The following is a 27,467-nucleotide window of genomic DNA, read 5'->3' as shown; positions in this document are numbered from 1 at the left end:
ATATGAAGTTAAAACGACTTTTCGAAGATGTGCTGTGCCTCTATATTTCCTATAAATTTGGCACCTTAAACGTGAGAAATCAGCGTTTCAATGCCTTAGATCTACTCATCATACTTAAATTATTTCATTCTGCATCATCGCTTCAACTTTAATTATATCATGTTGGGCAGGGCCGGGCTTAAGTGCTCTCAGTATCGGCCCGGGCCGTGCTCGGGTCTGTAGAATCAGGCCCGGCCCGAGTCGGGCTGCGTAAGACAAAAGACTGACAACTTGGCTGATACCATGCAGCACTTGGACTGCGACTTTATTTCACACAACAGCGCCTCCGTTGATGTCGATGGCGCTTCCGTTGACGTAGGAGCTCCGTGGCCCGCACAGGAAGGCGATGACGTCGGCCACTTCCTCCGGTCGCGCTGCGCGGTTCAGCGCCGACTTGGCTGCGTCGCGCGCTTTCTCCTGAGCGCTGCTGCCTGCCGTCATGGGCGTGTCCGTGTAGCTGGGCAGCACGCAGTTGCAGCGGATGCCCTGCGCCGCTAGCTCGAGCGCCAGCGACTTGGTGAAGGTCACCGTGGCAGCCTTGGACGACGCGTACGCACTGTATCGGGGCGAACCGCTGCGGGCCCAGTTGCTCGCCACAGTCACAAGCGTGCCTTCGGACACCCGCGCCGCCTGCATGGCCCGCACCGCGCCCCGGCAGAACAGGAAGGTGCCCTGCGGATATTTCTTACGTCAGCGGGAAACGATAGACCCAGTATGAAACGTAAAGGAATACGGGCGCACTGTTCATATACCACATAACTGAAGCAGCTTCTATGTACACGTGCGTGAGTTTCTGGGTGTAGGTGCAAGGATCAGTCGCAGAACACAATAGGCGAGCAGCAGGGGAAGACGAAGGCATGTCTTTTCTTGAGTCGGAAGCACGAGAAGCAGCAGCGGCGGAAATCTGGCGTCTCTCGATCACTGGATTTAATTGCATAAATGTACTCCATTGCAGCTCATTTTTCGCTCTAAGCACGCAGCGTGAGCATCAGATGAAGCGAAGCTTTGAGCGGCAGACCACTGCGAAGTGCATGGAACTCCTAGTGACGATGGTTTGCAGCATGGAAGAAAACTTCGTGCTGAAGTTAAGCGAGCTAGAGTAATTAAAACCAGGGCCCGCTTGCAAAAAACAATCTTAAGACTGTCTTAGCTAAGTCCAGACTTAACTGGAGTCTAAAGAATAGGCCAGGCCGCTTAAGACTGGAGTCAAGACTGGGCTTCAGTCCTGACTTGAATAAGTCGCTTGTATGATTACGACTCTAGTGCTGTCTTGGTTAAGACACAAGGACGCCAGGTGTCTAAGTAGAGAAATTAGGGAAATACAGGGATGCGCTGGCACTGTCCCTGCTGTAAGATGTACACATTCCGTCAATTTTGCGTTGTGTAAAATCCGTGCCATTGCTTTTTGCGGCTTAAGATTGTGTTACGAGGAAAAATGCCCCAAGTGGTTGCTGAGGCCGTTCTGGGAAGCCACTCTGGTGAACATGAACCTGAAGCGTTCGACGTTCGGAACACAAGCCGTCCTAAATAAGCTTGGTCTTTCTAAAGACACCATTTAAGTCTGGACTTAGCTCGGACTTTATCGTGCAAGCCGGCCCAGGTTTCAATGCAGCAATGATGACAATATTGGGTTTGTTACGCATGTCCACGGACATACCCAAAACCATATGAAGATTGGCAAGAAGCAGAGCATTCAGATCACTTGAACAGCTTCTATAATAAGGCGAGAAGCACGTGTATGCCAATCGAACGGGAATAGAAAAAAAAAGAAATCAAAACATCAGATCGCACAGCGAACAACGTATAATCTTAATGCGTCCAAGGAACCTTACATCCCAAGTGGAAAGCAATTACCACAGGGAGCGCATTTTAAGTATACCGGGTGTTCTTTGTTTTTTTGTAGGTCCAAAATTAAATAAGGGAGAAATAGCTTTAAAATTACTTCAGCACGGGGCTATTTTGGGGGCTCTGCGGACACCAGAGGAAAAATTCATAAATTATAGTTCGCTGATTAACCAAATATGTTAAATTTATAATTTTTATTTATGGGGTTTGTTGTATTCGAAGAGCTGGAGCATGTCCTCCAGGTAGTATAGCTATAAGAAAAAGAAGTAAAAAAAAATAGCTGCGGCTTAGCTCTGGTTAAGCCTGAGCGATTGCGAAAGCAATACCTCCCTGGCTGCGCTTGGATCTGCTGGTGGTTTGGCATGGCTTCGCCTTTTGTGCAACTAAATGATTTACTCTGGACATAGCAAGCCATTCTTCTCTCCGGTCCGATGGCTCTTCTACACGGCGCTTTCTTCTGTGGTAATTATATCGCTCTGCACTACTCATAGACGATTCTTCGGCATTCAGAGAGTCCATGAAACTACTCTCGCTCACTGAACTTGTAGAACGTCGCCGGGCTCGCAATTCTATGGCATATAGGCGCGTTGCTTAGCTAACCGCTCTTGCCTTTCTTCTTCTGTCTCCTCGGCACGGCGCCGGCGTTTGCGCGCAGCACGTCGCTCCAGCGACGCTTTGTACAACTCCTCAGACATGACTAAGCGGAGCGCCCCGTTTATCCTCTCTACTTCGGCGCTTTCAGGCCAGAGTGCGAGCAAAATTGGTCCGTGCACTGGGCAAGGCCCTTGCATTGGGTGCCGACGCGGCGGCTATCAGAGACGCCTTGGTCGAAGCGCAATGCACAACGAACATACGTCTGGCCCGCAGGTGATGCCAGCAGAGACGAAACCCGTGGGACGGAGCGATCTACGTCACAGGTGCTGTGTTGATGCGTGAAGATGCCTACCAGGATGACCTTTGTGGGCCTTTTAACGCGCGCTACAATTTTGAGAATGACGAGATCCAGTTCTGCAAATGCAACATAACCCCCAAATAAAATTAGTTTAATTAACCTCTTTAGCTATTTAGCGAATTAATTGAAATATTCTGCATTTACCTGGTGTCCGCCATTGCCCCCAATATAGACCAAGGACTAAAATTATTCTAAAGCCAGTTACCTTTTCTTAAGAATTTAGCACCTTCTAAAAAAACACCCGATGCATAATACAATGAAATCGAAGACTGCAATGTGACGCCGTTTCCACAATAGCGCGCTCAGCGCCTGCATGACATCAGCAAACCTTGAAGTTGACGCCCATAACTTCGTCGAAGAATTCCTCGGACATGTCCACCAACGCGGCCGGCTTGAGGATTCCCGCGCAACTGACCGCTACACTGAGCGGCAGCGTACACGTCTTCAATGTGGCCTCGAAGAAGGCTGCGACGCTCTCTCCGCTGGAAACGTCCACCTTGAGAGCCTGGTGAGGATGCCCCACGCCTGTACGAAATCCAAGCATAGATTTCCACCGTGCTACCAGTAATCATAACTGGGGCGACATAAGAGATTTCTCTAATTACACAAGTTTAGAAACTCTGGCTCGAAACAACCTCCAGAGACTTAAGACATTTAAAGGTATGTGCTATCGTGTGCGGGAGTTACGTGGTCGACGCAGAGTATCGAGAGAGAAAATAAAAAGTGGCAGAACAATTGGAGTGAGTTGGCGGCTGGGCTACGCTGACTTCGAGCCTGACAGGCACGACGAGTGTTCTCTGCATCACCCATATCTCGGCACATCAGCTGCTGCGCCGTGCACGCACTCTGTTTTTTTTTCGGTTTTTGTATTCCGGAAGAATGCCCACAGTTTTCAATTTTGGCTGAGCTCATTATCATCGAGCGCTTTAGCTTCTGAGCTGCAGCCACAAGGATACTGAGAAGAACGGAACCGATTAGACCGGCTCAGGCCTCATTCTCACAGCCGGTTTTTCTCTCCTCCGTCGCCTCCGTCGCGCCTGCGCTCGCCCGAGAAGGGGAGTTAATGGTGCCAGTACTCCCCGAAATCGGGTGGCCGGCGCCGTGGGGTTTTGCTCCAAGGCGCCGCCGGTCCGGCGAGCGGCGGACTCCGCCCCACGAAAGACGGACCAGTGAGCGCGCTCGCTTCTCTCACGTGACTCTACGTCACGGCTTGCGTGTCGCGACCAAGCGAGCGCCGGCGGAGCGGCCGCGCGGCCATCGCGGGCTCGCATGCAGACGGCCGTGCGCGAGCACAGAGAAAAAAAAAAAAAAAAAAAAGCGGGGGTTGCCCTCCTCTCTGGTGCCCCGCGAAGCGCGCGCTGACAAGAGACAACAAATGCTGTTCCTTTTTTTTTATTTCTCAATGCACCGGGTGTCGCAGCTAAACATGACCTCCTGCAAAACCTTACGATGTTTCAGTTGTATATTTGAATGGGTTTATCAAAAGAAATCTTGCAAGTTCTGGCGACCCATTCCTTTATTGATGACAGAGTTATTATATATGTTCCTATAGATCTCTTCAATTTCGCTGACTGCCATGAATAATATTATAAATATTATAGGAGTGCGCATTTATGCTGAGCTTGGATACTGCCTTGATATATATTCGTACCCGTTTGTTGTTTCGTAGTACGCGCGGTGTTTGTACTGAGGCTGAGATAAGAAGGCGTTCCAGCTCCGCACTGCTGCGAGAAGTCGCGACACTAAATGTGGAATATAAGAGACGGGGATTTTTTTTTTTTTTATCAGGGGTGCTAAAGTAACAGTACTATTCTCAAGTAGTAGATTTGGAATTTCACTCACTTCCATTCCGGAGCTACGCAAACGATACCTGTTGCAAACAGTTAAGCGGGTAGTTTTTCTCGCAAACCTAAGCCGATCCAAACGCAGAACAGGTGCTTGGCAAACTTAAATCATATAAAGCGTGTGGCTCATAATTTGAGCTAAGATTCATTATATAGACACAACCAGAAACAAAAACAAGTACGGCGTAGCAAACAAGGTTCGGGACAGTAAAGATTCGGACGGGTGGAAAATCTATTGGCTAGGCAGGCGAAGAAGTCAAAATGACTGCCGCACAGGTGAAGGAAAAGAAAGAGGTAATGGGTGAGGTGAGGAAAGGAGCAGAGGAGAAAACGGAACAAAGAAAAGAGAGAAAAAAAAAAGCAAACAGTGGGTGAATGGCGCGGCAAGAAGACATCATGAATGGGAGGAGGTCTAAGGAAAGAAATAAAGAAAAACCATACCAATGGGGGGAAAAAAATCAAGAAAAGGCCGCAGCCTACCTGCCAGACAGAGAACCCCTTTTATGAAAGTTGTGACGAAACTGCTTATCAGGAGTAATATAACTAGAGTGTGCATTTACACTACGTTTTAGTACTCGCTGCTTATATTCGTACCCATTTGCTTCCGTGCTGTACGCGCGGTGCTTTGCAGTAAACTGTGAAGTTGCGTACAGCTGCTGAAGCTAAGATGGCAATGCCTTCCAGCCCCAAAGCACAAGAGGCTAACAAAAAATGCCGATTTTATTTAATTTTGCAATATGCAGGACGGCACAGCTAACCTCGACTTCCGACAGATTTGCGTGAAATATTATTTCAGTCGGCGCCATTCTAACTTGATTTTTTAATGCTTGTATCAAAACCATCTTGCCATGTTGTTGCGAACAATTCTTTTATTGATAGAATAGTTCACTACGTTTTCTGTGATTGTGCTGATTGCGAAGAATAATTTTAATGGAGTGAGCATAACTTTTTGCGGTTTAATACATGCTTGCTATAATTATACTCATTTGTTTTGGCGCAGTACGCGTGGTGTTTGTACCGTTACCAAAGCTGAGATGAAAACGCTTTCTAGCTCCAAACTGCTGCTAGAGCACGTGAGACAGCACGCTTCTTTCTTTTTTTCCCCCGTACAGACGAGGAGTACACGACTTCCACCGCTGCAGAGAGGGCAGCCGCCCTCCGTATTTTTTTTTTCTTGCAGGAGAAAAAAAAAGCGCTCTGACCTAGAGTCACGTGGGTGCGGCGAAGCCCCGCCCGAACAGGTTTGACGGCGTCCGGCGGCCCTTTATGTTTGAACATCGCGCCGTTCCATCCGTCGTGCGGTGTCCCCCGCCGGGGCCGCCGCGACGGAGAGGAGCACCGGCTGTGAGAATGAGGCCTCACACGGCGGTTCCAATTCGGCACGCGGCGGCTCATAATATCTGCGTGCGCATAGAAAACTTCATGCCTACATCATCAGCAGCTGGACATTCAGATCTCTGGAGGAAAATCACTGCTCAAGATGTTTATTAAGGCGAAAACCTTACTAGCCTATGATGCGTTCGCAAAATATGCGTCCGTAAAATCTGTCCGCAAAATGCGTTTAAAGAGGTCATGACGGCAATTGCATTTTATTCCTGCTGTGCCAAGAAGCTGAACCTCAAAGTTTCAGCTCCATCGGAGCTGCAGATATTTTAAAAAACTAATATTCTTTTTTTTTTGTTGTTGTTGTTGAGAAGCTTGCGACATGGTACTTTAGATCGACCAAAGCAGAGCGTTGAAATGACACTAACAGAAAATATTTAATGGGGTGATGCAGTACGATGCAGAATGGGCCCTTTTTTCGCATGCACAACGCGTAAGCTATCATAAAAGCCCTCCGTCTCTCTTTTTTTTTCTCTCTATCGATGACAGCGTCCCTTCCTTTGCCTCCCCATACCTCTTCCTTCTTTATCTTAATCGCCACCCCTCTGCGCCCTTCTTTCATTCCTGACATATTTGATCGCTGGCCTTGGACCGACTCCCGTGTAAGGCCTCATTCTCACAGCCGGTTTTTCTCTCCTCCGTCGTCTCCGTTGCGCCGGCGCTCGCCCGAGAAGAGGAGTGAATGGTGCCAGTACTCCCCGAAATCGGGTGGCCGGCGCCGTGGGGTTTAGCTCCAAGGCGCCGCCGGTCCGGCGAGCGGCGGACTCCGCCCCACGAAAGACAGACCAGTGAGCGCGCTCGCTTCTCTCACGTGACTCTACGTCACGGCTTGCGTGTCGCGACCGACCGAGCGCTGGCGGAGCGGCCGCGCGGCCATCGCGGGCTCGCATGCAGACGGCGGTGCGCGAACACAGAGAGAGAGAGAGAGAGAGAGAGAAAAGCGGGGGTTGCCCTCCTGTTTGGTGTCCCGCGAAGCGCGCGCTGACAAGAGACAACAGATGCCGATTCTTTTTTTTTTTTTTTTTCATTTTTCAATGCACCGGGTGTCGCAGCTAAACGTGACCTCCTGCAAAACTTTACGATGTTTCTGTTGTATGTTTGAATGGGTGTATCAAAAGAAATCTTGCAAGTTCTGGCGACCCATTCCTTTATTGATGACAGAGTTATCATATATGTTCCTATAGATTTCTTCGATTTCGCTGACTGCCATGAATAATATTACAGATGTGCGCATTTATGCTGAGCTTGGATACTGGCTTGATATATATTCGTCCCCATTTGTTGTTCCGTAGTACGTTCGGTGTTTGTACTGAGGTTGACATAAGAAGGCGTTCCAATTCTGAACTGCTGCGAGAAGTCGCGACACTAAAAGCGGAATATAAGAGACGGGGAATTTTTTTTTTTCTTATCTGAGATGCTGAGGTAACACTATTTTCAAGTAGTAGATTTGGAATTTCACTCCCTTTCATTTTGGAGCTACGCAAACGGTACCTCGTTGCAAATAGTTAATCTGGTAGTTTTTCTCGCCAACCTAAGCCGATGCAAGCGCAGGACAGGTTCTTGACAAATTGAAATCATGTATAGCATGTGGTTCACAAGTTGAGCTAAGAGCCATTATATATAGACACAACTAGAACCAAAAACAAGTACGGAGTGGCAAACAAGGTTCGAGGCAGTAAAGATTTGGATGGACGGGAAACCTGCTGTCTAGGCAGGCGAAGAAGTCAAAACGACTGCCGCGCAGGTGAAGAAGGGAAAGGAAGAGGTAATGGGCGAGGTGAGGAAAGGAGCAGAGGAGAAAACTGAACAAAGAAACGAGAGAGAGAGAGAAAAAAAATGCGAACAGCGGGTAAATGGCGCGGCAAAACTTCGTCAAGGGGTGGAGGTCGAAGAAAGCAAGTAAAGAAAAAGCATATCAATGGGGAAAACAAATGTAAGAAAAGGTCGCAATCTCTCCGCAAGACCGAGAACCCTTTAAAGAAAAAAAAAAGCTGTGACGAAACTGCGTTTCAAGAGGAATCCACCGCTTTTGAAGCCGCATTGCTTGCACTTGCAGATGATAGCGAAATATTAAGCGCTACCTTAATATCACGAATGGTGGTATCGAGAGGAACGTTTCATTGCTGGTGAACAATGCTTATATTGATAGCAGTCTTGAGTTGCGTGGAGTTTCGTACAGCTACTGAAGCACCAAAAGCGCAAGAGGCTAACAAAAAATGCCGATTTTATTTAATTTTGCAATATGCAGGACGTCACAGCTAACCTCGACTTCCGACAGATTTGCGTGAAATATTATTTCAGTCGGCGCCATTCTAACTTGATTTTTTAATGCTTGTATCAAAACCATCTTGCCATGTTGTCGCGAACAATTCTTTTATTGATAGAATATAGTTCATTACGTTTTCTGTGATTGTGCTGATTGCGAAGAATAATTTTATTGGAGTAAGCATAACTTTTTGCTGTTTAATACATGCTTGCTATAATTATACTAATTTGTTTTGGCGCAGTACGCGTGGTGTTTGTACCGTTACCAAAGCTAAGAAAACGCTTTCTAGCTCCAAACTGCTGCGCACGTGAGACAGCACGCTTCTTTTTTTGTCCCCCGTACAGACGCGGAGCACACGACTTCCACCGCTGCAGAGAGGGCAGCCGCCCTCCGTATTTTCTTTTTTTTTCCAGGAGAAAAAAAAAGCGCTCTGACGTAGAGTCGCGTGGGAGCGGCGAAGCCCCGCCCGAACAGGTTTGACGGCGTCCGGCGGCCCTTTATGTTTGAACATCGCGCCGTTCCATCCGTCGTGCGGTGTCCCCCGCCGGTGCCGCCGCGACGGAGAGGAGCACCGGCTGTGAGAATGAGGCCTAAGGCCTCATTCTCACAGCCGGTTTTTCTCTCCTCCGTCGCCTCCGTCGCGCCGGCGCTCGCCCGAGAAGGGGAGTTAATGGTGCCAGTACTCCCCGAAATCGGGTGGCCGGCGCCGTGGGGTTTTGCTCCAAGGCGCCGCCGGTCCGGCGAGCGGCGGACTCCGCCCCACGAAAGACGGACCAGTGAGCGCGCTCGCTTCTCTCACGTGACTCTACGTCACGGCTTGCGTATCGCGACCGAGCGAGCGCTGGCGGAGCGGCCGCGCGGCCATCGCGGGCTCGCATGCAGACGGCGGTGCGCGAACACACACACAGAGAGAGAGAGAAAAGCGGGGGTTGCCCTCCTGTTTGGTGCCCCGCGAAGCGCGCGCTGACAAGGACAACAAATGCCGTTTTTTTTTTCATTTTTCAATGCACGGGGTGTCGCAGCTAAACATGACCTCCTACAAAACTTAACGATATTTCAGTTGTATGTTTGAATGGGTGTATCAAAAGAAATTTTGCAAGTTCTGGCGACCCATTCCTTTATTGATGACAAAGTTATTATCCATGTTCCTATAGATTTCTTCGATTTCGCTGACTGCCATGAATAATATTATAGATGTGCACATTTATGCTGAGTTTGGACACTGGCTTGATATGTATCCGTACCCATTTGTTGCTCCGTAGTACGTGCGGTGTTTTTACAGAGGCTGACATAAGGCGGCGTTCCAACTCTGAACTGCTGCGAGAAGTCGCGACACTAAACGCGGAATATAAGAGACGGGTAATTTTTTTTTTATCTGAGATGCTGAGGTAACACTATTTTCAAGTAGTAGATTTGGAATTTCACTCCCTTTCAATTTGGAGCTACGCAAACGGTACCTCGTTGCAAATAGTTAATCTGGTAGTTTTTCTCGCCAACCTAAGTCGATCCAAACGCAGAACAGGTTCTTGACAAATTGAAATTATGTAAAGCATGTGGCTCACAAGTTGAGCTAAGAGCCATTATATAGACACAACCAGAACCAAAAACAAGTACGGAGTGGCAAACAAGGTTCGAGGCAGTAAAGATTTGGATGGACGGAAAACCTGCTGGCTAGGCAGGCGAAGAAGTCAGAACGACTGCCGCACAGGTGAAGAAGGGAAAGAAAGAGGTAATGGGCGAGGTGAGGAAAGGAGCAGAGGAGAAAACTGAACAAAGAAAAGAGAGAGAGAAAAAAAATGCAAACAGCGGGTAAATGGCGCGGCAAGAAAACTTCGTCAAGGGGAGGAGGTCTAAGAAAGCAAGTAAGGAAAAAGCATATGAATGGGGAAAAGAAATGTAAGAAAATGTCGCAATCTCCCCGCAAGACAGAGAACCCTTAAAAAAAAAACAAGTCGTGACGAAATTGCGTTTCAAGAGGAAGCCACCGCTTTTGAAGCCTCATTGCTTGCACTTGCAGGTGATAGCGAAATATTAAGCGTTACCTTAATATCACGAATGGTGGTATCACAGGAACGTTTCATTGCTGGTGAACAATGCCTATATTGATAGCAGTCTTGAGTTGCTTGGAGTTTCGTACAGCTACTGAAGCACCAAAGCACAAGAGGCTAACAAAAAATACAGATTTTAAATAATTTTGCAATATGCAGGACGTCACAGCTAACCTCGACTTCCGACAGATTTGCGTGAAATATTATTTCAGTCGGCGCCATTCTAACTTGATTTTTTAATGCTTTGCCATGTTGTCGCGAACAATTCTTCTATTGATAGAATAGTTGATTACGTTTTCTGTGATTGTGCTGATTGCGAAGAATAATTTCATTGGAGTGAGCATAACTTTCTGCGGTTTAATACATGCTTGCTATAATTATACTCATTTGTTTTGGCGCAGTACGCGTGGTGTTTGTACCGTTACCAAAGCTGAGATGAAAACGCTTTCTAGCTCCAAACTGCTGCTAGAGCACGTGAGACAGCAGGCTTTTTTCCCCCCGTACAGACGCGGAGTACACAACTTCCACCGCTGCAGAGAGGGCAGCCGCCCTCCGTATTTTTTTTTTCTTGCAGGAGAAAAAAAAAGCACTCTGACGTAGAGTCGCGTGGAGCGGACAAGCCCCGCCCGAACAGGTTTGACGGCGTCCGGCGGCCCTTTATGTTTGAACATCGCGCCGTTCCATCCGTCGTGCGGTGTCCCCCGCCGGTGCCGCCGCGACGGAGAGGAGCACCGGCTGTGTTCTCACAGCCGGTTTTTCTCTCCTCCGTCGCCTCTGTCGCGCCGGCGCTCGCCCGAGAAGGGGAGTAAATGGCGCCAGTATTCCCCGAAATCGGGTGGCCGGCGCCGTGGGGTTTTGCTATAAAGGCTAGAAGGTAGTTTTGCTCCAAGGCGCCGCCGGTCCGGCGAGGGGCGGACTCCGCCCCACGAAAGACGGACCAGTGAGCGCGCTCGCTTCTCTCACGTGGCTCTACGTCATGGCTTGCGTGACGCGACCTCGCGGGCTCGCATGCAGACGGCGGTGCGCGAACACACACAGAGAGACAGAGAGAAAAGCGGGGGTTGCCCTCCTGTTTGGTGCCCCGCGAAGCGCGCGCTGACAAGAGACAACAGATGCCGTTTCTTTTTTTTTTCATTTTTCAATGCACCGGGTGTCGCAGCTAAACGTGACCTCCTACAAAACTTAACGATATTTCAGTTGTATGTTTGAATGGGTGTATCAAAAGAAATTTTGCAAGTTCTGGCGACCCATTCCTTTATTGATGACAGAGTTATATATTTTCCTATAGATTTCTTCGATTCCCCTGACTGCCATGAATAATATTATAGATGTGCGCATTTATGCTGAGCTTGGATACTGGCTTGATATATATCCGTACCCATTTGTTGTTCCGTAGTACGTGCGGTGTTTGTACTGAGGCTGACATAAGAAGGCATTCCAACTCTGAACTGCTGCGAGAAGTCGCGACACTAAAAGCCGAATATAAGAGACGGGTAATTTTTTTTTAATCTGAGATGCTGAGGTAACACTATTTTCAAGTAGTAGACTTGGAATTTCACTCCCTTTCATTTTGGAGCTACGCAAATGGCACCTCGTTGCAAATAGTTAATCTGGTAGTTTTTCTTGCCAACCTAAGTTGATCCAAACGCAGAACAGGTTCTTGACAAATTGAAATCATGTAAAGCATGTGGCTCACAAGTTGAGCTAAGAGCCATTATATAGACACAACCAGAACCAAAAACAAGTACGGAGTGGCAAACAAGGTTCGAGGCAGTAAAGAAGAAGTCAAAAAGACTGCCGCACAGGTGAAGAAGGGAAAGGAAGAGGTAATGGGCGAGGTGAGGAAAGGAGCAGAGGAGAAAACTGAACAAAGAAAAGAGAGAGAGAAAAAAATGCAAACAGCGGGTAAATGGCGCGGCAAGAAAACTTCGTCAAGGGGAGGAGGTCTAAGAAAGCAAGTAAAGAAAAAGCATATCAATGGGGAAAAGAAATGTAAGAAAAGGTCGCAGTCTCCCCGCAAGACAGAGAACCCTTAAAAAAAAAGTTGTGACGAAATTGCGTTTCAAGAGGAAGCCACCGCTGTTGAAGCCTCATTGCTTGCACTTGCAGGTGATAGCGAAATATTAGCGCTACCTTAATATCACGAATGGTGGTATCGACAGGAACGTTTCATTGCTGGTGAACAGTCTTGCTGGTGAACGATAGCAGTCTTGAGTTGCTTGGAGTTTCGTACAGGTACTGAAGCACCAAAGCACAAGAGGCTAACAAAAAATGCCGATTTTATTTAATTTTGCAATATGCAGGACGTCACAGCTAACCTCGACTTCCGACAGATTTGCGTGAAATATTATTTCAGTCGGCGCCATTCTAACTTGATTTTTTAATGCTTTGCCATGTTGTCGCGAACAATTCTTCTATTGATAGAATAGTTCATTACGTTTTCTGTGATTGTGCTGATTGCGAAGAATAATTTTATTGGAGTGAGCATAACTTTCTGCGGTTTAATACATGCTTGCTATAATTATACTCATTTGTTTTGGCGCAGTACGCGTGGTGTTTGTACCGTTACTAAAGCTGAGATGAAAACGCTTTCTAGCTCCAAACTGCTGCTAGAGCACGTGAGACAGCACGCTTCTTTTTTTTTCCCCCGTACAGACGAGGAGTACACGACTTCCACCGCTGCAGAGAGGGCAGCCGCCCTCCGTATTTTTTTTTTCTTGCAGGAGAAAAAAAAAGCGCTGTGACCTAGAGTCACGTGGGTGCGGCGAAGCCCCGCCCGAACAGGTTTGACGGCGTCCGGCGGCCCTTTATGTTTGAACATCGCGCCGCTCCATCCGTCGTGCGGTGTCCCCCGCCGGTGCCGCCGCGACGGAGAGGAGCACCGGCTGTGAGAATGAAGCCTAACCGATTCAAGCCGTAAAGCGACCGCCCCCTCCTCACCACCGCAGTGCTCTATTTGCCCAAGCGGCAGTCACATGCAAGGGGACCACGCCGCTAACCATGCTCTATGGAGAGCGCACCCCTTCCTCACAACATTACCTCCAACTACCTAAAGGTGCCCCTCCACCCACGTTTTCATCAACCCTTTGAGGTTTATTCATTCATCACCACAGACGCGGCAACTTGCTAGCTTCAAACAATGGGCCCCATCAGCTGCCAAAAAAACTCGCCGGAGTGTCCACGAGGTCCCTGCACACAGATATTATTGAGAGACTGCGCTCCCTCTCCGGTGGCGCTGCCATATGCGTTGGTGGCATGCGTCCGGAACCCTGCACAGCACTACATGGCCATGTTAACAGCCGTCGGAGTAACGTTGGTCGGAGTACACGGTACGTACGTTTCGTCCGGAACGCAGCACCGCGATTTGCTCAACGCAGTGATCTCCGTAGACAGCATTGATCCCCTCCCCCCTCTCCCCTACCCCCATCACCACCATGCACCACACCTTTACACCAAAAGCTGTTCTAAGAACGGTTGCGTCACAATTTTTATACGAAGCACGAAAAATTGATGCTGCACGAGCAAACTGCGCGCCAAATGCAATGAAGGGAAAGGGCATACCACAGGGGTATCTGTTGTGCATGTAATTACACCACTCGACGCCTCGGTGGCTAATTACTGATCAGGCTCGTGTTTCGCGTGCTCCGCTAATAGTGATGACAAAAGTTTGCCGTAGTTGTCCTAGTAAAAAACTCAGCCACGCTTGCGCTGTTGCTTGAGGGCTTCGGGATGATACTGCATCTCGTTGCATTTTGTCGAGTACGCGAACCACTGTCGCGCGTGGTCATAGTTCACCAAGCAGCAGATATGCCAGAAGCGGGATGCACATTTAACACCGGTGCGAAGGTGACGCTCCCTTTTAGAGAGAGCTGTCATTCTTACTTTTGGTGAATTTAGTGCCGCTTTCGGTACTTAAATGTGCATGAAATAAAAGATGTTAAGAACATTACATGCTTTTACTCTTTTTTTTTTTTTTGGTGCGAAATTGTTCTTCTGTTTTCATTTTTTTTCTTCCCGCTTTGTTTGAATACACACTCCTGCAGACAGTTACGAGAAACTGCTGAGGCGATGCGGTCTTCCACACGCGGCACACGCGTCACTCACCTAGCTCTCCACACCTTTATCGAAGTGGAGTGAGACGTCCGCACATGTGGCGTTCGGTGAACCTGCCAAGCTCACGAGTTCCTGGACGTAAAATAACTAAGCAAATTTGTACACACACAAAAAAAGACTGGTCTATCTGAGTGGAATATTAAGACTTTAAATTACTCCTCCTATACGGAAGGTGCTTGACGGAAGCTACATATTCAATCTTCAAGAGATGCACCAAATTAACCTGTAAACAAGCTTTAAATATTCGCGCCACGGAAATCCCTCGTCCTTTCGGAATGAGCGGCAGTGGTCGCGGTCTGTTTACTAACAAAATTCCAGCAGATATCGCAAGCCAGTTAATTATTCCAGTTAAAAAAAAAATCCATCACTCACCTGGCAGCGCAGCAGCGGTTTCTACCGCTCCATCAAAATTGATATCGCCCACAACTACGGCGGCACCTTCCTTGGCTAGCGCGAAACAAACCGCCTTACCAATGCCGCTTGCTCCTCCAGTCACTGCTGCTAAGCGGCCGTTAAGAGACATGTTACTCAAAGCCGATGTATGTCTTGCGCTTCAGTTAGCTGCTTCACGGCCGCCTGAAGCGTACTTCACCACGCAAATTGCTTGAATGGTGCCACAGTTTCACTGGTCAGGTTCGCGGTCATCACATGGTTTATGAATGAATAGATGGACAGAATATAGGAGCGTCCCCTTTGAAACGGGGTGGTAGCAGTTGCTATTATGCTCGTATTTTTCTCCTTATATCCTAATTATTGCTTTAGATCAGTTAACTGTACCATTCTGTTCATCACGTGCACCGGCATAAGCGTAAGCCAGTTAGTGGTCCGATCACTCATGCGCCAACAAACAAAACGCGAGTGGTGCGAGAGGTGCGAGAGGTCCGATGTCTGATTTTTACTTCCAACAGACCGGTGGTATGAGCAGTATGAGACCTTCCCACATCCCATAAAAACTAGGGGAGGGGGCCACCGCCCTGTTCCTCGCCGAAGCAATCGTGGCTGGAGCTGGAGTATACAGCGCCAGCATCGCGTTATCTTCCGAGTGCTTTGCGGACATGGAGTTCATGCCCTCCCTATGCCCTTTTCTTTCCCGCCGGCTGCCGCTCAGGTGCTTCAGTTTTTTTAGATAGCAGTTGCCGTGGACGGCAGCACTCTTTTCCTTCTTTTAATTATTTAACAATAAGCCACTACAAGCACCGAGGCCGCCTCGCCATTTTGTAACAGACAGGGGCGGGAATTATGAACTGCTTAGAAGAACCGGTGCGCTGCGAATGGCTACATGACACACACAGACACGCACGCACACACACACACACACACACACACACACACACACACACACACACACACACACACACACACACACACACACACACACACACACACACACACAAAAGAATAGAACAGCTTTTAATAAACTCTGGATGATATAGAGCTGTCTCACACGGCGCAAATACTGCTTTTAACACACAGATTGACTTCGTCGGCACCTATCGGTTCCTACCGGCTCGCTCAACCAAACGGGAACGATGAGAAACGGCATGTAACGGGAGCATGCAAGTGCGCCAGCTATCGTAACTACGTAACCGCTTAAAGAATGTCCGCGGACAAAAACTGAAACGGTTAGATACAGCGTGTACACTCTTCAGATTTTTTTTTATTATTATTATTGTTAATGTCAAGAGTTACAGTTCGCTAAATGTAATGTATAAAATGCTTGCACTGGCTGCACCGATCGCTAATCCGTGCTGTAATTTAGAGCATGAAGTGGCACTTGATGGTGTTTTCTAATAAAAGTGGGCAGCTACTCTTTCACATTCTGTGAGTCCATTTATTAAGTGAATTCTGCTTGGCAGCGACGATATCGCGCTCTTTGTATATTCGCAGTTGTTCTACGTTTAATGTTGTGTGGTTGATTTCATCGGATGCGCGGCACTAATCAGTAATTAATTACGCAACTGGCACTAATTTGTAATAATCGATAAAATAGTAATTAATCAGTAATAAGTCAGCAGTAATTAATTAATCAGTCATTAATTGGTAATTTGTAACTAGTAATTCATTAATCATTGATGATTAAATTGATCATTAATTGGCATATGGCCATATAAGGCACGCATTCGCGCATACTGTGGTGGTTCTCTGTGATTGGTCCTGACCTCCATGACGTCATTGAGTCTTCACAGCCACCGCAAAAGCGTGGCACTTTTGCTGATGACAACGATGAGTCAATAAAGGCTTTCGCCTTAATAATTTAAAATCTGTGTCTTCTGCTGCGACATAAAGTCAAAGAAAGTGTGGTTCTTGTGGTGCATCTACCATAAAATAAGCTGCCCTAAAATAAATTCTCCGCCACTTCCAGCTTCGAAGTCGTTTACCAAGAGTAAACGACATGGATGAGAATCACTGCTATGTATATGCGGCTTGATTTGGCTCTTTGTCGCAGCAGAGGATGGAGATTTTTAATTTTGACTGTACCAAGCAAGCATAGCTGCCATCATAGCATGGTATTATAGAAAACAGGCCATTCATTAGAGCAAAATGCGTTGAGTTGCTACACGAACAAGCAACCTACAAGGCTGACAGAAGCATTTTACATGCCGCAGTTAGGGACGCAGTTGATTTTGATAAAAATTGACATGTTGTGCACATTTGAAACTAATGCACAGGCAATGCTTGTTATGGCAGTGATGCAGTTTAAATGAGTGCTGCACACAGGGACGGATTATTAGTCACTATTGGAGGGTTGAGGAGGGACCAGCTTTGACTATCTATTTCCGAAACTTTCATCGGAGAAAAAAAAGGGGGGGTTCAGCATATAGTATATTCCTAGCAAAAATTCCTCCCTGAAGGGGGAGGAGTGCCGCCCCTCACTTGAATCCGTCCTTACTGCAGCACTGTTCCGGCTTCGTGATTTACATCCTATACACATTTTAGCATGACAGTGCTAAAGGCCCCCATTCTCCTGAAAATCTGGTATCGCAATTGTGGAACAAATATCACGGCCATATATGTCTCTGGCAGGTGGTAGTTAGCAAGGCTGAATCACACAATGATAACATCATGGCCACACCACAAAAAAGTTCCACAAACCTGTCAATTAGTCCCGCTTCTATTGGTCGACACCTCCACTGGTTACAATCGACGAATAGGAGAGGGACCAATTGATTGGTTAGTTATAGATTTGCGACTTGGATCACGCTCTCCCTAGGCCATGCAGACTTTCATATTATGTGGTATTTTAAAACTGCAACCTAATTCAATTATTGTGGGATATAATAGAGGCACAAATAAAAGATTACTCATTAGGCACGGAGCAAAGTGGATGGACACAAACGAGGATCCGTATGGGAGCCGGCAAACAGAAGCCAGTAATGCTACCACGTCATACCCTCGAAGGCGGAGCTTAATTGTCCCCCATTATTCTTCATAGCAAGCACGTGTTTATCAATATGAAATCAAAAGTAATCTCAGCTTTCATTATTAATGTGGCCTCGTTTCAAATTCGTACGACAGAGCCACCCGACTAACCGCAGACTTCATACAGAATCTAATCCAAGGTCTAATTTTTTCACTCATTTCTCACCCTTCCCTCACCGCTGCTGAAGTGTTCACCGAGAATTCACGAGTCACTGCGCCCTCTCGTCAACACATTTCTATCTTTTCTTTCTTTGATTCTCACCTTCCTCACAGTGAGGTTAATCTACAGATGGGTCCATCACACCTTTCCTCTGCTGAGAACCTCCTCTTCCTTGTAAAACTTTGAATGAAACTATGTGTATGTCATTCTTTGGTAGATGCTTCAGAAAAATTTAGACCACCTGAGGATCTTTCATGCGATTCCACTGCAGGTTAACGATCCCTATGTGGTCAAACGTATTCCGGAGCATTCCACTACATCTTTTGACACAGTTTAAATGCTGCTTGAACCTAGTGAAACAATGCGCGTGGAGCAAAACAAAATCATGGTATAGCAAGGATGTACACAGTTTGAATTAGGGCGATGCTCATAGACGCGATAGCGCCTTTCACACTGCATTTCCATACTGCAATTTTTTGTTAGCAAATGTAAACAAGGAAAGGCGCAGTATCTGTCACACTTCTCTGTGGATACCTAAACCCCACCATAAGAGAAGGAAGGTGGGAGGGAAAGAAGAAATTAAGAGCCAGCTAGTGCCGCAGTAGAGGGCTATGTAACAATTTCGACCACCTGGGTATCCTTAACAAGCACTAGCATTGCTGTGCCAGTTTCTCAATGCTAAACCACCAAGCAAAATCATGCAAAACAGTGCTTTTGAATATCTCAATCTATTTCACCATCATCAGCCAGACTATACCCACTGCAGGGCAAAGGCCTCTCCCATTTTCCTCCAATTAACCCCATTCTGTGCTAGCTGCATCCACTTCACCCCTGCGAATTTCTAAACCTCATCCACCCACCCACTTTTCTAGTGCTCCCTGCTCTGCACGCTTCCTCGCTTAACGTTACACCTACCATTTTTGGTTCCATAGCCCTCTGCGCTGTCCTCAACTTAGGCAGAATCCTTTTCGTTAACCTCCATGTTTCAGCCCCATAGGCGAGTACCGGTAGAATTCAACTATTATACACTTTCCGCCCTAGTGATACCGGTAAGCTGCTAGTCATAATGTTTGACTACCTTCCAAATGCACTTCATCCCAATCTTACTCTCCCTGTTATCTCCCTTTTGTGGTTCGGATCTGCGGTCACAACCTGCCCTAAGCATACATATTTGCCTACCACTTCCAGTGCTTCACTACCGATTTTAGATTACTGTACCTTTCCCAGGCTGTTCAACATTACCTTAGTCTTCTGCATATTAATTTTTAGGCCTACCTTTCTGCTTCTCCTGTCCAGATCATTAATCATTAGTTGCAATTGGTACTCTGAGTTACTTAACAAGACAATGTCATCACCAAATCGCAGATTAACGAGATATTCTCCATCGACCCTGATGCCTAACTGCTCCCATTTCATGTCTGAATATACCCTATAAGCAAGCTGTAAACAGCATTGGGGAGATCGTGTTTCCTTGCCTAACACGTTTCTTAATTAGAATTTTATCATTTTCTTTATGCAGAACTATGGTTGCTGTGCAGCCACTATAAATATCTTCCAGTACTTTCACATATGGCTCACCTACACCTTGATCTTGCAATGCCTGCATGATTGCCGAGATTTCGACTGAGTCAAATGTTTTCTTGTAGTCAATGGATGCTATGTATAGGGGCTGATTATATTCCGAGCAATTTTCTATTACCTGGTTGATAGTGTAAATGTGATCAATGGTAGAGTACCCTTTTCGAAGTCCTGCTTGATCCTTTGGCTGATTAAAGTCTAAGGTTGTCCTGATCCTATATGCAAATACCTTAGTAAATACCTTGTACGTAACGGATAGTAAGCTGATTGGTATGTAATTTTTCAAATCCTTAGTGTCCCCTTTCTTATGAATTAAGGTAATGTTAGTGTTCTTCCACGATTCCTGTACTTTCGATGTCATCAGGCATTGTGTATACAGGGTGGCCAGTTTTTCTAGCACGATATCTCCTCAGTCCTTCAACAAATCTGTAGTTACCTGGTTCTCTCCCCAGCTGCTTTCCCCCTTTCCATACCGTCCAACGCTTTCTTGACCTCATCTTTCGTTACTGGCGGAACGTCTGATTGCTCTTCACTGCAGCCAATTTCATTTTTTCCCAACTACTTTGGCTGCTGATGAGATCCATATAGAACTCCTTGGCTACCTTGAATATCTTGTCCATGTTAGTAATGACATTGCCCACCTTGTCCCTCAGTGCATACATCTGATTTTTACATATGCCTAGTTTCCTTTTTACCACTTTCAGGCTATGACCATTATTTAGAGCATGCTCAATTTTCCCCATGTTATACTTTCTTACATAGGCCACCTTGCACTTATTGATTAGCTGCGATATCCCTGCCAGTTCTATCCGGTCTGTTGTGTTGGAGGCTTTCATACTTTGCCATTCCTTAATAAAATCTTGTTTTCTTACATACTTCTACTGCGCACTTCGTGATGATATCTCTGAAATTGCTGTTCATTGCCTCTAGGCTAAGGTCGGCTTCCTCGGTTAGCACTGAATATCTATTCTGCAGAGAGAGCCTGAATTCTACTTTTCCCCTCACTGTTAATATGTCGATGGACTTCTTCCACACTAGTCTGTTCAGTTCCTTTATCAAATCCAGATTAATTCGAGGCCTTACCATCCTGTGGTCACTGCATCCAATCTTTCCGCTTACCTATACATCGTGCTCATAAAGTCAATTTCATTCTTAGTCTCCCACTTGCGGCTTTTCCATGTCCACTTCTATTTCTTTCGTTTGCTGAAGAAAGTATTCAGGATTCACAAGTTATTTCACTCAGCAAACTCTACTATTACCTCCCACCTGCTATTCCTTACTCCAAATCCATAGTTGCCCATTGCCTTGTCTCCAGCTTGCTTTCTGCCTACCTTGGCATTGAAGTCGCCCATCACAACAGTATACAGTTTTTACTTTCCCCCATTGCCAATTTTACATCCTCATAGAAGCTTTCGACTTCCTGGTCACATGTAAGCACGTATGCTTGTACAACCTTCAGTTTATACTGCTTATTAAGCTTAATTACGATGCCTGCCACCCTCTCATTAATGCTATAGAATTATCTATATTGTCAGCTATATTCTTATTGACAATAAAATCTAATTCTAGTCTCTCCGGTAAACCTCAATGACACAGTACATGCCCGTCCTTAAGTGCAGTATATGCCTCATTTGACCTCGTAACCTCACTAAGCCCTTTGATATCCCATTTTATACCCTCTGGTTCCTCTAACAGCACTGCTGAACTAGCCTCACTAGCTAGTGTTCTAGCATTAAACTTTGCCATGGTCAGTTTCCAATGCTGGCCATTCTTAGCACCCTCCATTGCATCACTGGTCTGACGGTCTGACCGCCACCGTGGTCAGATGATCAGCAGCCGCTGGTGACATTTATTAGACTATTCATTAGGCATAGTTAACCCAGGATAATTTTTAGCTTAAATGCGGGCGAGTGAGGCATCAGAAAAAGGCATATTGTGCACACAACCTATGGTACTGCACTTACAAGTCTACTATACAGACCACACTTTAGCTCTTACTGTACTCACATTTGCCAGTTTCTTGTCGGTTTCTCGTTGCTCTCAGACTGCGCTTTTCCTTTTCTTGACTGGCCTTATATACTCTACCTGGGAATGGATATGTTTGCCGCCACTTACAATTACCATTGGTAGTAAAATTGTGATCCACCCGTTTGAGGTAAAAGGATCCGAGTGGTGCCAAACGAATCATCACCATATGGTGCACAGAATTGTTTTTCAAGCTGAATCCTAAAATGTGTGAAGCATTTTCACAGCCAACCTTTGGTCCTCTAAACTAGTGATGGGGTGCGACCTTCGTGGGGCCGTGGCAGGCGAACCAGTGGTTGTAGAGATGTGGGGTGGTACCAAATGAATTGTTTAATAATGTACATGTTGGTACCGGAATTGAGGTACTTGGATGAAATTTTGTAAAACTCGAGCTAACGCTCTTAATCGCATGCCTGCAGCGGTCGATCTCTTTTTGTCTGTAGGATACCCACGTTTGATGTTGGTACATATATAATGTCCAAGCATGCCAAAGGAATCAGCGCGCTTAAGTCTTATCAGTTTAATAGACTGGAGGATGAAATTTATTTTTAATTTTATTATTGATGGAAAACTGAGCCCCGACAAACTCGTTAAACACGCACGCACACATGTGTGAACTGAATACACATGCGGACCCCACTTGCTGTGGTGTACTCCAGAGGAAGCACGATACACAAAAGCACACGAGATTGTAACAAACGCTTCTTCGTTTATTATAAAATATAGGAAGGTCGCCCAAGGCGCGTACATACACTTAAGGGGTTTGACATAAGGTATTTCGATCATATAGTATCTTGCGGGCACACATTCACAAAAGTCGCCCTGGTAACAAAGTCGCACAGTGGCTCATTATTTTTCCCCTCTGAACAAAGCGCAGGAGAGGTTAAAAAGCGCAGCCACACTAGAAAACAATGCCCACTCACTTTCACGCCCACACAGGCACACACACGCACACACAAAAAGATGATGGGGCAGCAGCCTTTGCTTCGCAGGGTCACATGCACACTGTATACAACAAGAATAAATGTGCTACAAACGCCAGGATACGTGCACAGCCAAAATCATTAACATGCCGACCGAGCCCCCCCCCCCCCCCCCCATTTTTTTTTTTTTTCACAGAGCTCGCTACCGGTACAGCAAACACGCATTGTCGCGAGTGAGAATGAACCTAAAGGGAAGCTGTCTCCGACTGCAGGAGAGCTCCTGCACAATTGAGCACTGTACAGCTAGGCGCATGAGCGTCGTCTGTGGTCGTGAAACAGATGGATTGGGGCTGTGAACGGTTACCATCTCACCCGTGCATGGGGAAAGTGTACAAAATTTTCAATAGACTGTCTGTGGACTAAAACTTGTGTGTGCATCTGGCACTCCTGCATTTCCCTTGCTGTGCTACATAGTGCTACATTAGTATTTTCTAAACCCTAATAGCGTGAATAAATGAACGGCTATTTTCAAGTATAATACAGTCTAAATAAAGAGTCAACAAATTTTCCCTGAAAGCATAGCGAAAAAAAAAAAAAAGGAAAACAAGTGCCAGCAACAAACAGACTGACCTCACATTTCTATGGTAATTTTTCTTTTTTCACAAAGGGAGTCAGTTCCAATAGGCGGCATACGCACACCGATTTGAACACTGGCCAAATCTCGAACAACGAACCACTGGCCCGTGCGAGACTTTTAGTGCATGTAGAATTCTCCTGCACTAGGTTACATTCAGGATCTGCATACATATTTACAATCACATCGACACTGGTAAACAAGTGTACATCTCGCAAGATGCTTTTTCATCTCCATTAAAATGGTGTGCGACAACTGCTAATAGGAAGCAAACTGGCGTTCAGTATTCATCGCCAGCTTGGGAGGTAGCATCGCCTGCCCGGACACCACCTGGACATGTATAAAAAAGAAATCTCGGTGGTTCTTGCTTTTGAAATTAAATACCAGGTATTTTTGTATTTGGCCTCACTTAAACCTAGATGTCTGTACATCGAATATAAGACAAACACCATTCTCTGCTGAAATTACAAAAGAGGACACAGTGGCATTGCATCCTGAAGGTTGCCTAGCTTTTGTTCATCTGCGAAATACATAAAGAAAATGAGTCTTAGTGGGCCAACATCTCCATTAAAGCACAAGGGCAGCAGCTGAAAAGGGCCGACACTGTCAGACAGGTCCTGGGATAAGCCACACACACGTGCATGCACACATACACACACACTTACACACACACAAGCAAACAACACAACATTACGACAGAGCAACTACACACTACTTTTTTGTTTTCACTTTGACATGGAAACAGAAGGCAACACATTTCGTGTCCGCGTTCAAACGCATTTTGCATAAGAACACTTCACAATGTAGCCTCAGCGCCTGACAGGCATCACGTGAATGTGGGAGCACAGACAAGTGCGTGCCACCGTACGCCGGCGGTAAGCTCTTCTCCCCACTGGCTCATTGCTCATAATGGGGACAAGGAGCAGAGCAAACTAATTGTTCTCGTAAGAGCCAGCTTTTGATTCTCTAGCGGACAACAGCTGCATATGTTGAAGAGGTCAGTTAGTTTCCTCCACCCATTCCCCCTACCATTTTTTCTTTTTTTCTGTTCTACACTTGTTGGCACGATGGACGTGCTTGCAGTACTCCAAATATGAAATACAAGTGACCAAAGGGAGCCTGTTATTCAAGGGCAATGAAAGAAATATATATTGAAGTGAAATTCACCTGCCCATATTGCGGTTACAACAATGTGGGACATAGCTGCGACTGCAAAAATTGCCACCAAAAGCAAGCAGCAGCAACTAGGACACCAGTGCACAACAAAAGCAATTATTCCAGCCTCGTAGAGAGAGGGGTGTCCCAAAGGTGAAAAACAAGCAAGAAAAGCTGTAAGCAAGACTGCATTTGTCCTGTACTTGCAGCTAGTCCATACCATAGGGTATTAAAAGGCTCCTCAGCGCACTGCCACTGTCGCTCTGAAGGCCTATAATTCACTATCTATGGCCACAGCAAAGCCGTGCATAGAGGCAGATCGGTCCGAACACCTCTGAAAGGCTGAAGGCATCCACAAAGCTGCTGATTGAGTGATCACTGCCTCTATTTTTTCACTACTCCTGAAGAAACCAGCTTTCTCTAAAATAAGGATTGCTCACATCATGCAGTGCTCGAAAATGTTACTATGGTGGAACACCTGAACCATGACAATTAGGAATAGGAAAATCTAATTAGCCTTAATCAGACGTCAAGAGATTCCATTGTATTTTCTTTTTTAATAGTATGCACATACCCCACATACCAAACAATGCATCATTTACGGGATGTTCGTAGTATATACACAGTTGCTGTGTTGCAGTATTTGGATTCCATTAACAGTACAACTAAAGCTGGCCCAACAGCAAATAGCTGACACGAAGCTGTTGGTGTCACCATTATGTGCACCAGCCAAAACAAAGCCCGCCATTGCCCCAGGAACATACTTGAGAAGTGTCAGTTTCAAGTGCACTGGACATAGGTACAGGCATAGATTTGAGCCATGGGTGCAGCCATATGGCTGCATTTTGCATTCAGGTGGTGAACGTCATATGCAGGTGCCTCCTCAGACAACACATTCCTGTACACCGCACAAAACAGGCATTCACTGAATTAAAAGCAATGATAATAAGCAAACACCATCCACAGGCAAGCATCAATGAATGCGCCAAATTCATGACACATGATATGCGACATTTTGCAAGACAAGCTTTTACTTTCGGTTAACTGCACGGGCACAAGTTTGCATTTAAGTCAGCCATGACAAAAAGATCAAATCCTCACTAAAAACTGGCTCGCTGAAATTATCTCCAATCCGACTGAGCCTACACAGAGGCCTATTCTCAAAACACTTAAACTACACATTTCTTCTCTTTCAATCACATAATCGCATCAAATCGACCCAAAGGTGGGAAGAATATTTATCCCGGCAATCAGCTAGTGAGTGATGTCAAGTGATGTATTGCCCTGCAGCAGAGCTGTGATGCAACTTGAATTTCTGTCCGTGCTCAACAAATGCCCTGTTACCTTGTCTAGATGATTTACACGACCGCCAATTATGGGCAAGTAATGTCCATTTCAGATCCACGCTACGTTTCAAGCAGTAAACTAGAGATTGCACATAAGCAGGCTACAAACAGAAAATATATGGGCAAATTGGAAACTCAAGCTCTGCATGCATCCGGATAGGTACTGCAAGCAATAACTGCTTTGGCTTGAAGCTCGCAACAAATGCCATTATTTAACCTTAGAGTCATATTACATGGGTCACCTTTTTGTATGCCAATAGCTAAATGTCATAAGAGGTCATACATTATGTGCATTTTCCGGTGGAATCCAGCGGCTCCTTTGAGATCAATGCATTCAACAAGTCATCTTAAACTAAAATTTCCCATGCAATGCATGTCACAAACTGTTTTTTTATGTTGAACCAAACATGAGCAAACATGACCAAACATAACCAGCCAATGTATGGAATGCTTTCACTCTGAAATGATGCGCAACAATGTTCAGTACCCAGTTGAATGGAAAGTCAAAATTGGAGCACTATGCATGTCACCTGGTCAGGTGCTGAACCTCCTCCATCACATTTAAAATTGTTATATGAGAGGCCGCACTCTTGCATGTGGCATTTGGAGTCATCTACAATTATAAAGGAAGAAAGGTCACAAAATATTTATACATCCCTTCATCGTTGCCATGAGATGTTCAACTGGGTAAAATAAAAAGGGTGCAAAAGCTGTTTATGTAAGCCACACAAAACCAGCAGCACAGCCATATGTAATGATGTCATTGGATCTTTTTAAGGATGTGCTAACCGGGCACATGCTACCTGATGCAAGTTTTTACAGTTTGATTTGTTTAATACAAAATTATTATTAAGAGTTTACATCTAGAAGCAATTCTGGCATTGTCTCGAACTGTGCTCAAAGTAGAGTTATTCTACATTCTTTTTCGGGAAATGCTGTACTGCTGGCTCAGTACATATTGGCCATCTGAATAATGTATGAATGGCAGTGAGCTGGCAACAGTAATAATTTCATTTTTGGCTCAAAGCGCCAAGGGCCATATGCAAGGCAGCCACCTAGGCATGGCCATACAACCTGCATAGCTATTGGTCGCTGCAAAATTTAATCTTGAATGTTGTGGCATAATCTCAAGGCTCAAGATGAACTATCCCTTCTATGCTGTCAAAAGTAACTGTTGTTGCTGGCATGGTTGAATACACCAGCAGCACCTAACGTAGAGCAGAAATGGTCACATGAATCTCATCCCGCACGAATATGTCAGAAATCCAGAATTCAAGCAGCATGCAGTAATATGCAAAAGGAAAAAGATAGTGAAAGTTGCATATTATTGTGAATGTAGACATTTGGCAGTACTCATCGCTTTGAAATAATGTGGATGGGCTTGACTCAACATTTTTATGTTTTCTGGGAGCCTTTTTAAAGACTGCAGGTCACTGCCTCACAAACATTCACCCAGAATTCAAGCAAGAGCTCCTACGAGTTGGATTAGAAGCCCTACATTGCCATGCTATGCGAACAACCAGACGATGTATTATGTTAAAGCATCGCAGTCAATAGTGCACCCACTATTACTTTAGTTGGGATACAACAAACATCTAGGAGCTTACCGCCTCAGAATCACCACTGCACAGTACTATATAAATGAACAATATGAAATATGCTACACACACACATACCATGCAAGATTTAAAATATTTCACCTACGACCCACCAAAGCGTGTTTAAAACTGTTTTAT

The 27,467-nt window shown here is 45.9% G+C and overlaps 1 protein-coding gene across 1 annotated transcript; it reads right to left on the bottom strand.

The window, feature by feature from the left end:
* Positions 1-277: 277 nt before the first annotated feature.
* On the bottom strand, positions 278-15,153 carry LOC146202205 ((3R)-3-hydroxyacyl-CoA dehydrogenase-like). Its single transcript, XM_084584250.1, has 3 exons — positions 14,863-15,153; positions 3,165-3,361; positions 278-711 (listed from the first exon to the last, which is right to left on the bottom strand). The coding sequence occupies exons 1-3, from the start codon at positions 15,011-15,013 to the stop codon at positions 310-312; spliced, it is 750 nt and encodes a 249-aa protein (XP_084440376.1). The 5' UTR covers positions 15,014-15,153; the 3' UTR covers positions 278-309.
* Positions 15,154-27,467: the final 12,314 nt, after the last annotated feature.

The sequence above is a fragment of the Amblyomma maculatum genome, chromosome 1 (genome assembly GCF_055883805.1).
Source record: "Amblyomma maculatum isolate TAMU_Amacu chromosome 1, ASM5588380v1, whole genome shotgun sequence".
Taxonomy (NCBI): Eukaryota; Metazoa; Arthropoda; class Arachnida; order Ixodida; family Ixodidae; genus Amblyomma; species Amblyomma maculatum.
Note: the sequence above shows the minus strand (reverse complement) of the source record. Positions and strands in the feature narration are given on the sequence as shown.

What these genes read in the sequence shown, in the direction of transcription:
- LOC146202205 (XM_084584250.1), bottom strand. Translation starts at nt 15,013, where the DNA reads ATGTCTCTTAACGGCCGCTTAGCAGCAGTGACTGGAGGAGCAAGCGGC. An exon ending in AACCGCTGCTGCGCTGCCAG is followed by an intron (nt 3,362 to 14,862) that starts GTGAGTGATGGA and finishes GATTTCGTACAG; the next exon opens with GCGTGGGGCATCCTCACCAG. An exon ending in TTATGGGCGTCAACTTCAAG is followed by an intron (nt 712 to 3,164) that starts GTTTGCTGATGT and finishes AAATATCCGCAG; the next exon opens with GGCACCTTCCTGTTCTGCCG.